Raw genomic sequence first — 15,099 nt, 5'->3', positions numbered from 1 at the left:
CAACAACTATCCATCATCACAGGCATAGTTATTAGCTTACACATAGAATGATGAACATTTACATAAAACAGAAGTCATATAATGTTTCGTAAACTTTATTCAAGCACACTGACAATTTGTCAAACAAAGGATACCCCAACATTGTTATTCGCCTTGCTACTGCTGCTCATCTGACTAAAATATTATGTTTACAAATGATGGTAACTCTATTGCTGAAATATCCCATACGAAGCCTGATCAAAATTTTAGTCAATTGACCCTCATTGCTGCTCTGACAGTGACGCTTCTCAGATGATTTCTTCAGTCCTCTGAAGAATATAGGTTTGGCACATATACATTTCAAGCAAAAACTTGTAATCTCTCAGGTTGATCAATGTACAAGGCATTCTCCATGATCTTACACAACAACGGTATATACCCCGGATAAAAACATGTACGATAAGTACCGTAGAAAACAGATGAAAGGCTGTAGATTTTTCTTTTCCAATACGGGCCAAAGAAAAAGCATGGTTACTCGATAGGAATCCACTATGAATAGAAACAGAAAGCGTACGTATGTAAAATGTACTTATGCATTCGTCTCTATAGTTGTTTCCACGGCTTCAAACTCTACTCATGTAAAAATGATTGATCAAGGAATCCACTCAGAATCTAGAAAGAACATCCTAAGCAAGCTACAAGCAGTAAGAATACTTTCTTGGGATGCGTGCAACTGAAAATAGAATTCATCATTAAGCATTTGTAACTCGAAAATGCTTAACTATTGTGGTTTCGCACTATCACGACACATCACTCAATTCAGAATTGTTAGTTTAAATATGAACCAAGCACAGAAGAGCATTCAGATTGAAAGTATTAAGCGGGCAATAGTGCTAAATTGGATTTAGTAACAATGTAACATGGCTTGTAAATTTGATGCTTAGTGACCAGAGTTCGAGTTCTGAAATCAGCACTTTGATTCCCATTCAGTCAAACAATCTCAGACGCACAGGAGGTACTTTGGGAGAAAAGGAGAGGAGACAGTTACAAGAGTATAAATATGGCTACCTTCTTATCTGAACCAAGCTCAATGGCATCGGAGGGGTGGATCCCGATTAGCTGGGCTGAGAGGAAGGGGGGGGGGGGGGGGGTCGAGGCCTCGAGGGGATGTGCTGGAGGAGGAGGAGCCATGCGGGGGAAGGATATGGAGGGAGTATGGCCGTCGGGGGAGGGGAAGGAGGAGGGAGCGTCCATGCGGTTGGGGTCAGGGAGGGGAAGGAAGACATGTGACGGCGTGGAGGATCAAGAAGAAAGAAAAAGAAACGCTTCGGGATAGGGCCGTGCGGTGCGGGGGATGCGACGGGAGAGCCCGTAATTACCGGGTGGAGAACAAAAGAATACAGGCCGTTTGATCAATGTGCATGAACTGGCAGAGATAGAGATAGAGACCAGTGGAAACAGAGATAGAGATAAATTTGATCAACTTAAGTTTCTTAAGAAAAAGCTAGAACATCGGAACAGAGGGATGATTAAAGATTGAGAACGTAGGATTCTTTCGCGAGAAAAAAAATTAGTGAGCTAATTTTTGTCCAGGTTCGAACATGGGCATTACCAGCCTTGCTTCGTGCACTTGGATTGAAAATTTCCCGTCACAGGAAGATTGCACAAATCTCTAAGCTTTGGTTGGATGATCCAAATCCAAACTCTTCGGGCCCGTTCAGTTCTCCCCATCCCCGTAGGCCTCGGGTTTGGAGAGGGTTGGCACCCAATAATCCCTGCCAATCCCCACGGGTAAATCACTAACCGAAGAACCTCACGTGTTCTCTCCCACACAATTCTCCTCCCTGTCAACCGAAGTCGCCAAAAAAAAACACTAAAGCAGCAAAAGGGGAATCTCAAAACTCTACGTAGGGCCAGTAGTGCGCCGATTTGATGGCCGGCTTCTTCTTGGGCGAGAGGCTGTCGACGACGAGCGCGCAGTGCACGTTCACCGTAACCTGCCGGAGATCAAACGTCCCCAGCCGCAGCGTGACTGGCACGCTGACGTAGACATCCAGCGGGACATGGCCGGCCTTCTCGCCTTCCTCCAGCGCGCTCTGCAGGCCGGACCCGAACCCGTGCCTGCCTTCCATGGCGATCTCCATCACCGTGGTGTTGCGGTACCCCTGGTAGAACACCGGCAGCGTGCCCGAGCAGAGCGTGGTGCCCCGGTAGGAGACCGCGGTGCGGGACCCTTCCCCGTAGCCGATCCCGATCATGGCGTTGGGGTTCTCGGCGCGGACGGTGGCCACGAGCCTGGCGTAGACGGTGAGGTCGAAGGCGCTGACGTCGAAGCGGGACACGGAGATGCCGGAGACGGAGTAGGAAGGGGCGCGGGGCTTGTAGAGGTACGCGAAGTAGGCGGCGGAGGCGGCGGCGGCGAAGACGAGGAGGAAGAGGAAGCAGCAGCACCAGCAGATGCAGGCGCAGCAGCAGCTGCAGCTGCAGAAGCCGCCGCCGTCGTCGGGGTTGCCGTCGCTGGTGCGGCGCCGGCCGTTGCGCGGGGGAGGGACCAGCGAGTCCGCGCCGTACTCCTCCGTCAGCATCACGTACCGCGGCGGCGGCGGCGGCTTGGAGGAGCCCCCGTCGTACGCCATGGGCGCGAGAGGTCGATCCGGAGAGAGGATTAGCGGGCGGGGCGGGCCGGAGGGGGGCGAGAAATGGAGGGAGAGGAGCGGGTGGTGGCCGGGCGTATAATCCGCGGCACGCGCTCCAGCCTCGCGCGCGCTATGCTGTCTCCTGCTTCTTTCTTTTCCGTTGAGATGGGGAAGACCTTTTTTAAAAGAAAAATCATGCTTTTAATTTTTTTTACAAATTCCCATTTCAAATATACCGTTCCTATATAGGTACCTTGTGGACCTAAGAGCATCTTTAGCAGATACGCAAATAGCTCTGATCCGAATAAAACAGCCAGTATGCGGGTTCGGCGAGGAAAAAACGAAGCAAAAATGTCCCGATCCGAAAATAGTTTTCGGGTTCCCGAATCTGCGAGCCAAAAATCCCCATATACGCATGAGGGAGATCGGATTCGCTGGCATACCGCATCGCTCAGGCTGCATTGGTGGGAGGGAAATTTCAGCTCGCACCCGCTGCTTCCCCTCCGTCACCACCGTCGCTGATCTAGTTCCCGCCGCGCTGCCAGGCCCCACCCCGCCGTCAGATCTTGCGATGGAGTCACAAGAATCATCCCACACTAACTCCATCGGAAGGCTGGGTGTATCCCATGGCCAAATTTGCGCCTCCTCATCTCCCTCCTCCCGTCGGCACCGTGCCCGTCGCTTTGCCGAATTCGGTGTTGGTGGCGGCCAAACGGAAGCGGCAGGGCCAAGTGGTCATCCCTGCGAGTGTCTCGGGCAGCTCCTCTCCTTCCTTGCGGCGGTGATGGTCCCCGCATACTCCTCGGCCGCACCCAACGGGAAAATAACGAAGCGGAAGAAGGCAACGTCGGGAAGAGGACCTGCCCCTCCTCCCCCACCTTCGGCGGCAGCCCCGCCGACACAGCAATCGTACGCGTCTCCAGTGTATACTCCAACGCTGACAAAGTAAACCTTTTTTACCATTGCAGATTTGGGTAGCCGAAATGTGTGTCCTTGCTCGCTAAATCGATCTTCTTCCCATTCGTAGCTTCGATTTTGATTTTTTTGTATGTCAATTTGTTGGATGAGAATGCGGTGAACATCGATTCGGCGCCTTTAGAGTATTATGAGACTGGATTGGGTGCCGAGGGAGCCGAGGGAGGAGAGGAGAATGATTTTGAGGAGATAGAAGAGGGGGTATTCGACGGATACCAACCGAAATCTGCTCAGCGGGCGAGCAATTAACCAGATGTCGAAGACGTCACATTGATGAAAGCCTGGGAGAGTGTCTCACTCGATGCCGTGGCCGGAAATGATCAAACCGGCAAGAAATATTGGCAAAGTATCAAGGACAAGTTTCATCGGTTGATGACAGTTCCTTCGGCACGCACATTGAGGTCACTCCAAGGTCTATTTTGAGACCATCGAGACATGTTGCATCTGATGGAGTGGTTGCTTGGAGAAAGTACGAAATGCACCGTCAAGTGGTTGCACAATTGATGACTACGTGAGTGAAATTGAGCCAATACATGTTTGTTTTATTCTTGAGATTGCACAATTTTGATTGTTGTTTGCTTCGTAGGACCGGATTGCAATGGAGAGATACAAGCAAATGCCAGCATCAAAGGGTCGGCCTTTCGTACTCCACCATTGTTGGAAGGTTCTAGAGCATAGCGAGAAGTGGAGATTGAGGGATGAAGAAACACTACCGAAGAAAGGGGCCTTCCTCGAGTTGGATGATGATGATGGAAGGAATGATATCGAAAGAGGTTGCTGCGGCTAAGAAGTTGGAGGTCAAACTTGCATTGGCCGACAATAAGCATACACAGAAATCAGAGAAGTGGCAATCGGTGAAAAAAGTGGAGGAATGTCGGACTGCAATCGAGGAAGAGAGGACGAAGATCGAGTCCCGCAAGACTGCAATTGAGGAGACCAAAGCGGCGAAGGAATTGGAGGCGGAGGAGAACAAAGTCATGACGACCTTGATGAACTTGTACAGATGAAAAGGGAGGAGATCATGCAGCGTCACCGCCAAGCTAGAGTTGCGGCCGTGCAGCACCCGCCCATGTTGCCGCTGCTGCCCCGAAAGGCAATATTGCTTGATTACTCTAATTCAACTATGATGATGCGCTATGTTTCTTAGACGCGCAAGTATTTTGTGAACCGACGAACTGTCGATTTTCTGTTTTCCGATTCATATTTACGGTTTCGCAGGCCCCGGGCAGAACAGACCCCGAAAACAGCCCCGAATTGGTTTTCCAGTCCGGTTTGAGGGAGATGTTCTGCCCGGGTCAATTTTGCACCGGAAAACACGGATTCGGCTCCCCGCAAACGCGTTTTTTTTCGTTTCAGATTATGTAGGACCTGCTAGAGATGCTCCAATCTGAAGGTGGTCAATATTTTTTCTTTCATTTTTGATTTTTTTTAAATCAGTACATAAATGCGATATGCATATATACGTCTAGGCACGAAATTACAAATCCAAATTGTATTTCAATAGGTACCAAGACAGATTTGTTTTGTGTAGTGTTTTTAAATTTGGATTTGAGATTCTGTGTCAAGATGTATACATGTTGCCTCTATGGTCCTGGTACTACCAATTTTAATACATCTCCCATCGCATAAAAAAAAATCTTCCCGTATAAACGTGGTTTAATATGCCATGATTTTTCTTCAAAAAGTGTGAAAGCCTTTTTTTTACAGCCAGGTTTAACTCTTACGTGAATTTTCCAGACCTGGTCACCTGGGTACGTTTTCTACTCTTTCTGATTCACCTATGCACGCAGGAGCTAATTGTCATGCCACGTGAAGGGACATCTTATCAACTGCTTGCTAAAATCATGACAAGAATTTAGAATCGGAGTAGTTTAACAAATGCATATGTTTTACCTATCATTTCGTACATACTTATCAGGGCAATTGAAAGAGCAGAGCAAGTGTCCTGCATATGGCTCCAGGGGCAGGATTTGTATTTCTTTCTTTTTTTGACCTGATGATTTGCATTTCTGATATAGTACAAGTTGAATGTCATTGTATTGCACTTTCTTTTTAATCTCACTTCATTTCCCATGAATCGTATTGCATTGTCTAAAATGGCATTTTACCTTGACAGGGCACGAAAATTGACCTGCCCAAACTGGATACATCCCTCGGCTTCCAAAATGACATGAAGTTATGAGTGAGTGACGACAGACTACACATCTACTAGGTCAGTAATTCAGTATCTAAGAAAGCAAATGTTTACATGTCGCGGGTACCAATGACCAAGCTACCAAAAAACATGGGAACGCAATGCACATCATATTCAGACAAGGCAGTGTATTTCAAATGAGTTTTACATGAATTCAGGTGATGTAGTTCTTTTCCGTCCATTGTCTTGTTACAAAAGAGTAGGTGGTCTTGGCAAAAACAGGCCCTGTCAGCATGCCACACCCTGTAGAGGATTCAAGAACGTTTAGAGATATGCCAAGATGTTTGAGTGAAATAAGACAATGAAATTAGTGTGTATATGCTATGTGTAACAAGCATCAAATCTTGGGTCAGGGTTGAAGTAGATGAAGGTGCAGCTGCACATACTCATCCCTAAATTATAAAGATGTTTATAACAGGAACCAAATACTATTCTCACAAGTAAAGAGACACCGCACAAATCAATATCGCGCAAGGTGCAGAATAGCTATTTCCATTTTGAATCCAGAAGAACCACATTCCTAAACCTCATTAGTTAACATCCCTACTTTCAATGATAATTAAATAAGCTATCTCTTATCCTACAGTTTTGGAAAAACATACTGTCCCACAGCATGTTTACAAACTGCGGTGAAAATATAAAAAAAAATGCTAAAATGCATCCTTCAGACTGCAATCTGCAATTGCACCCCACATTTCGCCTATAAAATATGAAGTAAAGCCCAAGGCTGAAGTACACTTGAGAGAGTAACACTATCATGTACATGTTCAAGGGACAGAAAAGAATCTCAGGATAGCCTTTCGCTCGGAGCACAACTTGATTTCCCAAATATCAGTCAAAGTATAACATGGCAACTTATTCCTTCTCTTTCTCTTGTTTCGCAAAGTTAAGACTACTGAAGCTTCAAAGCTACTTCAGTTCACTAGTTGTGAGATCAGTGTTTTATGGTCTCAGAATGTGCAAGACAAATAATTGAAGCAAAATGTACCTACCAATGGCAGTAGCCAAAGCGTCTACTTGTGTTTATACAGATTATTTGTTGTCAGCCAATAGGGGAGATTTTTAAATACACACGAAAATACATTCTATCAAGCATCCAAACATTCCTATCATACATTCTAGTCTAATGGATTCTAATTTCATCACGTGAAAATACTGATGAACATGAGTGCCAATTAAGTTGTCAACTCTTACAATATGCATAGGTACCCACTGTAAGTTTGTAACCCCAATTTTTCATACATATCTACTTCAAATACTGATTTGTGGATTTTTTTATTGAAAGTTAATTTAAGAAGATTAATCAACATTATTAAAACATTGCATGCTCAGGTAGGCCACGTCACCGGTTACTATTTAATATTTTCGCGGATTTGTTTTGAACTTCCATACCAATTCCAGTTCAAAATTAACAACTGAAGTGAAATCCGATGGAGTTCAAATTAACGACTGAAGAAAAATCCTATGGAATAAATACTCCGGTTGGTGCACTTCTTCCCCTCTTTGGCTCTTCTGTTGGGTCAAGCGCTTCTCTATTCCCTATTTCTTCTTTTTCATTCACCTTATGGTCCTTGTAGCCCTTGGTGGCCCCATGCTAGACAAACTGGTTACATGCCTGAAAGGACATCTAATTCCCTAAGTGGGTTTTGGTGTATGTGACATCATGATTAGAAATTTAATCATGTGTGCTAAGTGCGTGGAGATGTTTTAATCAAAAAGATCATCTAAGCATGCATGGAGTATTGGCTACGAGGATAAAGGAAGAAGAAGGTGGTACATTTAAATTTATGCATCTTTTACCTTCTTTGAGTCATCGGAAAGCCATACTATTAAGAGGGATTTTATGATGAACTTCAAGTGGATTTAAGTTTTCCAAAATACACCTTTCTAATCCACATATTATCCCCAAGAAAATAGACAAGACAAATCCTATTTACATTCCAATTAAAAGCCTATTGAAAATCCTATTTTCAGAGTGTTTAGCTACTAGACCATCCCAGAACTCGACAAGGAAGATGGTCCGGAATCTGGGCGCTGTCGTGGGTTTCTGAGTCCTGGATCTCAAGCCGCAGCCTCCGCGTTTGGCTCCGGGTGCGTCCATAGGCAACTGGACCACCCCGGAGACCGGCCCGGATTCCGGAGCCCAGTACTATTTTTTAATCCCGGATGGAATCAGGAGGTTCCCGATTTGCCTCCGGCTTCAGAAACTGTGTCCTAACGGGCAGAATTGTGTTGGGGCATAAAAGGCCCCACCCTTCTTCCCCATCAGGTCACCATCACGAGCTTATGCAACCTGCTATCCCTTCTCAGAATTTTCGTGATCCTCATCCACATGGACCTACTGCTACTGCTAAGTTTGCTGAGCAAGGTGGGTCTAGGCCTCATGGAAAGGGCTTGGCACGGGACTCTCCCATGCGCAAGCCCACAAGAAAGAATGCCACTCGCATTGATCTCAAGTCCATCCTTGTTTTATGTGAAAGCTATGCACAAGAGGTTGTTCAAGGCTAGTTGGCGTGTGAAGACGGCTCTGAGTCTCGCCAATGCTGAACGACGCAAGAATGCTGAAGATGCTCCTGCTGGGTCTGAGGACAAGGAGAGTGATCTTGAATACTATGAGCACCCGTTCTCTAGTGATGAGGACGAAGAGGAAGATGTTGAGAGTGCTTACCAAGGTGATGAGTAAGGTGCAGACGATGGCGAAGACTTTCAAGAAGAGAAGAGCTTTTGGGTCAAGTAGCATCGATCCTTTGTGCTTTTCCTTCTCCCTTTTTGGTGTTTCGATGCCAAGGGGGGAGAGGTTGAGTAGAAGGGAGCTTATTTAGGACTTGCCCGGGTTCCTCTTATGGGTTTATGCTATCAAGTCCTCCTGCTAGTTGGTTTTTATTTGGACTTGTGAACTCTTATGTTTGAACTATGTTATTTGTGTGGGATGTAATAGCTTAAGTACTTTGGTCCGGTGGTTGAACTTATATAGCTTGTTGGATGTTGTTATGCTTCGTTATGGTATATCTCGAGACTTAGTCATATCGTGCTTATTATTGTGATAGTCTTGTGATATATCCATTTACACATGCTTTGTGATATGTATCTTGTATATTTGTGCCTATTGTGAGAATGCTTTATGTTCATTGCTTATGTCTCACAATTTGGGCACAAGGTTGTTTATATTGTTGTATCTTGTCACCTTGTATCATCCCACTTTGGTTTGTGTTTTTTGAGACGTATTTCTCTCTAGCTTGTGTGCTTGGCATTCAAAACAAATTCTAAATTGGTGCACAAATTTAGAGGGAGTGCTCTTAGATGCTTAGACTATCTTTTGAGCTTCATTTACATATTTTGTTGTCTCATATCTATCACCAAAAAGGGGGAGATTGAAAGGACATCTTATCCCCTAAGTGGGTTTTGGTGTATGTGACATCATGCTTAGAAATTTAATCATGTGTGCTAAGTGTGTGGAGACGTTTTAATCAAAAAGATCATCTAAGCATGCATGGAGTATTGGCTACGAGAATAAAGGAAGAAGAAGGCGCTACATTTAAATTTACGCATCTTTTACCTTCTTTGAGTCATAGGAAAGCCGTACTATTAAGAGGGATTTTGTGATGAACTTCAAGTGGATTTACGCTTTCCAACATACACCTTTCTAATCCACATATTATCCCCAAGAAAATAGCCAAGACAAATCATATTTACATTACATTAAAACGCCTATTGAAAATCCTATTTTTGGAGTGTTTATGTGCAGGCCGGATTTCAGGTCGGAGGCTCCAGCTTTGGCTCCGGGTGAGTCTAGTACCTACTGAACAATCCCGGAGCTCAACCCGGAAGCTGGTCCGGAATCTGGGCACTGCCGTGGGTTTCTGAGTCCCGGATCTCAGGCCGGAGCCTCCGGGTGCATCTAGAGGAAACTGGACTACCCTGAAGCCCAGCCCAGATGCCAGGCCAGATTTCGGAGCTCAGCACTGTTTTTGAATCCCGGAGAATCCGGAGGTTCCTGATTTTGCCTCCGGCTTCAGAAATTGTGTCCTAACGGGCAGAATTGTGTGGGGGTATAAAAGGCCCCACCCTTCTTCCCAGGAGCTTCACTTCGGTGGGAAGCTTCTCTAAGACAAGGTGAGCCTTCGGTGGTGCTCCGGTGTGGCACTTCGGTGTAAGCCCCGGGCACCTTTCCGAAACGGTGATTAGCACTCTCCCAAGAGAGTGAACATCGGGATACATCTTTATGTCTGCATGCTTCGGTTATCTCTGACGTTGCTAGTTTCACTTGTGGTTACTTGTGCTGTTTAATTTGTGATAGCCTTCGTGCTTGAAGTATCTTGCTCATCATATAGGTTTGTTAACATAGTTGCATCAGGCTCACTTTATTTATCCGCAAAGCCTAAAATTGCAAAAGAAAGTAAGGAAATTTGTAGAACCTATTCACACCCCCACCCCCCTCTAGGTTATTCCATCTCGGTCATTCAGTGCCTCATCCAGGAGATGTTCGGTGATGGTGGATGGTCATGACGGGTAAGTCCTTACAATGCTCGACGTTGAGAAAGCTGGTAGCAGAAGGGCCAAACAGCACAGGGCAGCAGAGTTGTCTTCCTGTGATTTACTATGCCTACGGTCGTACAGATGCAACGACATCACAATCTACCACATGGCAGCCAATGTGTTCCACTCCACCATAAGCATGACACGAGGTTGACGATGAAGACAAGTCAGGAATCAGAAACCTGGTGTCTTCTCCCTTGGTGAAGACACCGCCGGCACACAGCCAAGGGCAGCTCTGCTCGTTGAGGCAGCACCGCCTAGCACCAGCAATGTGGCACGATGAAAGGACAAACACAACGTTATGCCACTTCTGCCTCAACGATGTCTCGGCCTGGATCTTTAGCATATGTTTTTGTTATCTCGGTGAAATCAAGCCCCGAGTTGCTGAAAATCTCAGAAAAATTTCCTGCACCAAAGTAGCGAAGTGAACACTGATCGTGTCCACCATGGTACAAAGACACTTCACGATTGATTCCTTTGATATCGAATGTCATAGACAAGAATTAGATGGTCCAGAATCTGAGAAGCACTCCGGTAAAAAAAAGAATCTGAGATGCACGGCCAAGCTGCGAGCACACTACAGGGGCTAATTGGTTGCTTCCATAGGAGATACAACCGCATCCTTATGTAGATCTCAGATGGCTTGCCTTAAGAAAGTCATCTCTAATATTAGGGAAATAGATCATCCTGACAACCCAATCTAATCTTAACTCTAATAAAACTAATCCAATCCTATTGTTGCTGCCACGTGAAGAGTAGCATCCACGAACTACGATAGTCTCGTGTACTCAGTTGGGGCCCTAACTAATGGGGCTGCACAGATAGTAAAACACTATGATGACAAAACCCCTCCAAACTAAATTGAAGCATAAAGTCCAAGCTAATAGTCACTGCCTGGAGCTGCCTGCTAGTTAGACCAACAAAATGTAGTTTCAAGATACTTACCACAACAATCAGATGGCAGAATACTATCAAAAGGATAAGTACGAACTAGCCTACAAATTCACTTAAAAAATATATAACTCATGCAATAGAATAACTGGATCATGATGGTTAACTACCATGCAGAAAGTGTCCAGGCAGCAGTGCTTCAAGGGGAGGGAGTTTTAGACAAACAAAAAAACACTAGAGGGGATATTTCATTTTCGTTTCTTCGGCTAATAAAAAGGAAGACAAAGACTCCTTATAGATCAGGGTTCCTGAAAGAATAGATATAGAGATAAAACAAGCTAAAGAAGAGATAGAATATCCCTTGCAAAAAACGAAAAAGAAAAGACAGAATATAAATAATTGACTTGTCTATTAAAGCCACGGACCCAGAGATAAGACTTACCACGCTTATGACATGAGAACATGGCAGTATGCAACAAAGCTGTGTATCTAATTGACCGTATCAACATGAATATAGCAACAATTCATGTGAGGTCCAATAATAAGTAAAATTAGAATATTACCTCAAGAAAATGCATCAGAATGCACGAGTGAGCTATCAAAGTAAGACTAAAGAAACTAGGAAACCAGGTCTGGGTAAAGAACTGGAAGATTAAACATTACCACATGAAGAGAGGGTTAAGAAATGAGGAAACTAGGTAAAACTACTAATCCCCATGAGTTCAACCATAAGAAAGAATGAAAAAAAAAACATAAGAAAGAATGCCCTAACATTAGGCAAACGAGTGTACCTTGATTTGCAGCAGGATACAATCATGTAGAACAAAGCAAAATACCAAGATGAATAAAACACTTGTGCCCTCACACATCAGTGAGCAGTCCAACTCGCTATACTAATTCAAAATGCTGACAATCACTAGTCGCCAAACAAGTCATCACTATCATCAGCTGAATTTGTATCCGCATTCCTGCTAGACTTCTTCTCATCAACAGCTTTGACTTGTTCTGACTGATTATCTGATTTATATGCCCATGATGAGCCCAGTTTTGCTGGAACAGAATCGTCATACAGGTCACCATAAATTCCACCTCTGGTTGTGCTTTTAACTTTGTTAAGCACCTGTTGTAGTTTATCTGTTACCCCACTCTGGGAAGCACTCTCCTTTGGTGAGGTTTGATCCTTCCCTTTTGGTATGACAGTCACCTGTACAAGAGACTCATACTTCCCAACAAGACTGCCTTCCTTCACACCTATTGGGCCTGGTTCAGTTTCAACATCTACACCATCGGAAATCCCAACTACCTGAATAAGTTCTCCACCAACCTGATCTCTAAATGACACTCTGAGCTTTTTACTTCTCTTTGGGAGTCTGCCAACAGTCTGGTTGTCATCATCTGCACCAGAGTCCTCCCGTGAAGATCTTTTTGACCTAGATGGCATGTCTGATTTACTAATACCATAGCGATTAAGTATTGTATTGTATGCCACAACAGCATCTTCATCATTGGGGTCTGGAGGAGATGGCAAACTCACATCTGATGGAAGACTATGAGTGGGGAAAAAAGCAGCTGTGTTCTTCCGCAGAATATATGCTCTGGTTGAGGCAGCAAAGCGAAGTGACTGTCCAACTTCAAATTCAACAGGGCTGTCTTTAGTTATTCTCTCATTTGCAACAAATGTACCATGAACCGATCCTAAATCAATAACATATATGCTGAAACAAAAGGCAGAATCATGGAGAGTGTTAGTCATACACCTCAGACACAATGTAAATAAAAGAAACATTTTCCAAGGCAATCTTGCCATTTCTCTGGCAGACAAAGTTCTGAAAGAACCATCCCTTAAAGTTAAAGGTCTACAAAATGATTGAGCAAGAAAAAGTGCAAAGCTATTACAGGAGAATACAAAAACTAGCTATTCAGACTGCACACAAGGTAAATGGTTTTATCCTAGCTAAGAATATTGATCGTCAAATTTGACTAGCAGACTAAACATGCAATGCATGTTTTGTCCAATATATAAGCTATGTCTCATATAATATAATTCCATCAAAATAGGTCTCTTTTTTGTTTGTTTTTTCACAAAACGTGCATTTCATGTACATGTTTGCTATTTTTTATGAAAGAAATATCACATAAATTGTGTAAAGATATAAAAAAACACTCATGTACACAAAACAAAATTAGAGAACAATGGGATGCAATCAGAATAGTTAAAAGGCTATAAGTATAGAAGTGATTAGAGGGGGATATGACATTTGGTCACAACCACTGGATAAGTGGATAGATAGTTATGGATTAGATTACAGATTTTAGACTGCTCAGATCAAAAGTATCCCATCCCAACTCGTACTTTTTATGTTGGCATGGATAAGATGCAGAAGCGAGACTAATAGCATATAGGAGCACAATATTTCATCACATTCAGGCTGTCCATAGATTTCGAACATCAAATTTGTTTAGTAACAACTTAACATTCAGGTTGCTAATACTAGCAAAAACAAGCTCCCATTAACCATCAAATACATAGCCATCAGGTAGTGTTATAAGTGCATCAAACATCAGTACAATGTAAGTCTCTAACCTTCCATTTTTGTGTGGAACAACAGCAGCATGTTGGCGTGACACAGACTGATGATCCAACACAAACTCACAAGCAGGCACCTGCCTCCCAAATATGTGCCTCTTCTTGTCCAGATTGATCCTGCCAATGACCTCCCCATCCTTCAACACCTCAAGATAGTAAACCCCAGGGCGCGGCTCAATCGCCCAGTCTGGCGGTTGCCACATCGACTGCCCACCGCCAAGCTGCGTCCCAGCAGGCCCTGGAGCCCCGGCCTCTTGCCCAGGCATGCTCGAGCCAGCACTCTGAGGAGCATGCTGACTCTGGCTGGGCCCAACATGTGTACTCTGAGGCAGCGTCAATGGAGCCGGCGGCACTTTCGCTATTCCTGCAGCAGCGGGTGTGTTCTTTGCGCTGGGACCAGACTGCTGCACTGAGAACGGCTCCAAGGCCTGAGCTTTCTTGAAGCGGTCAAGCCCGCCGCGGTACATCTCCCTAATCTCTCAGCGCTACCAGCAGTTCTGGTCTCTGTCACAGTATATTCAGCTGCTGAAGAACCGCACAGGACCGCACTAAATTTTCGAAATAATCCCCTGCAGACAAGGGCAAGCCGCCCTACCTTGAGTTTTTGCGTCAGTTACGAATTGGGGAAGATTAAGGAGATGAAACGGGGAGCTAAAGGGCGGGATCTGTTCGTGGGGTGATGGGAGGAGAAACGATCGGGAAAGAGAGAATTGAAGGGGAGATAGATACCTGCGGTGGAGGCGCTCGCGCGAGGAGGAAGACGAGCGACGGAGCGAGGGGGCTGGGGCGCTCGGCACCGGGATGGGGAGGGAGGGGTGGCGGCGGTCGCTCGAGGAAGACGAGCGACGGGATTGGGCCAGGGGAGGGGAGGGAAGTTGTTTAGGGGTACATGTTGGTTGTTTGGATTTCTTTTTCTATGTTTGTCAGGTCATGTGTAAAAGAAAAGTAATTTTTAAGATTCATGTGTTAAAAACATACTTTTTGGACCGGTAGAATCACCAAAAGCTGAAGTAGAAGTTCAAACAACCAAACATGTGCAGCAATACCCCCTAGACTAAGCTCAGTGATCCCTAAAGGAGAGTCTCTAAATACAGGTGCTTTTCCTAAAAAAAATAGTTCCTATTTTTACCCCTATTTAATTTTGCTTTTACACCGACTAGCGAGACCCATGTGTCAGTGGTCGTTTATTTCTTTTTTTTTTCTCCTTTCATATTCTTCTTCCTAAGGGAACAACCGGCGAGGGCGGCGGAGGAGGCGGGGCCATCGCGGAGGGTGGCGTGCCACGAGATGGACGCGAAGGA

General features: G+C 44.9%; 2 protein-coding genes across 6 annotated transcripts; both read right to left on the bottom strand.

Annotated features, from left to right (window-relative positions):
- Positions 1–7: 7 nt before the first annotated feature.
- On the bottom strand, positions 8–2,600 carry LOC100828902 (NDR1/HIN1-like protein 6). The gene has a single exon (XM_024460574.1). It carries the CDS (start codon positions 2,562–2,564, stop codon positions 1,875–1,877), a length of 690 nt encoding a protein of 229 aa, XP_024316342.1. The 5' UTR covers positions 2,565–2,600; the 3' UTR covers positions 8–1,874.
- A 3,077-nt stretch (positions 2,601–5,677) lies between these two features.
- LOC100831964 (protein phosphatase 1 regulatory inhibitor subunit PPP1R8 homolog) lies at positions 5,678–14,651 on the bottom strand. 5 transcript variants are annotated; one of them, XM_014901294.2, is made up of 4 exons: positions 14,528–14,651; positions 13,796–14,367; positions 12,003–12,926; positions 5,678–6,027 (listed from the first exon to the last, which is right to left on the bottom strand). In XM_014901294.2, exons 2-3 carry the CDS (start codon positions 14,263–14,265, stop codon positions 12,128–12,130), a joined length of 1,269 nt encoding a protein of 422 aa, XP_014756780.1. In that variant the 5' UTR covers positions 14,266–14,367; positions 14,528–14,651; the 3' UTR covers positions 5,678–6,027; positions 12,003–12,127. The 5 variants fall into 5 exon arrangements, with proteins under 5 accessions (XP_014756780.1, XP_024317019.1, XP_014756778.1 ...); XM_024461251.1 differs by adding an exon at positions 11,382–11,519 and having other exon boundaries at positions 13,796–14,625; XM_014901292.2 differs by having other exon boundaries at positions 13,796–14,393; positions 14,528–14,596.
- Between the last annotated feature and the right edge of the window lie 448 nt (positions 14,652–15,099).

This window comes from Brachypodium distachyon, chromosome 3 (genome assembly GCF_000005505.3).
Source record: "Brachypodium distachyon strain Bd21 chromosome 3, Brachypodium_distachyon_v3.0, whole genome shotgun sequence".
Classification (NCBI taxonomy): Eukaryota; Viridiplantae; Streptophyta; class Magnoliopsida; order Poales; family Poaceae; genus Brachypodium; species Brachypodium distachyon.
This window is presented reverse-complemented; position numbering and strand designations above follow the sequence as displayed.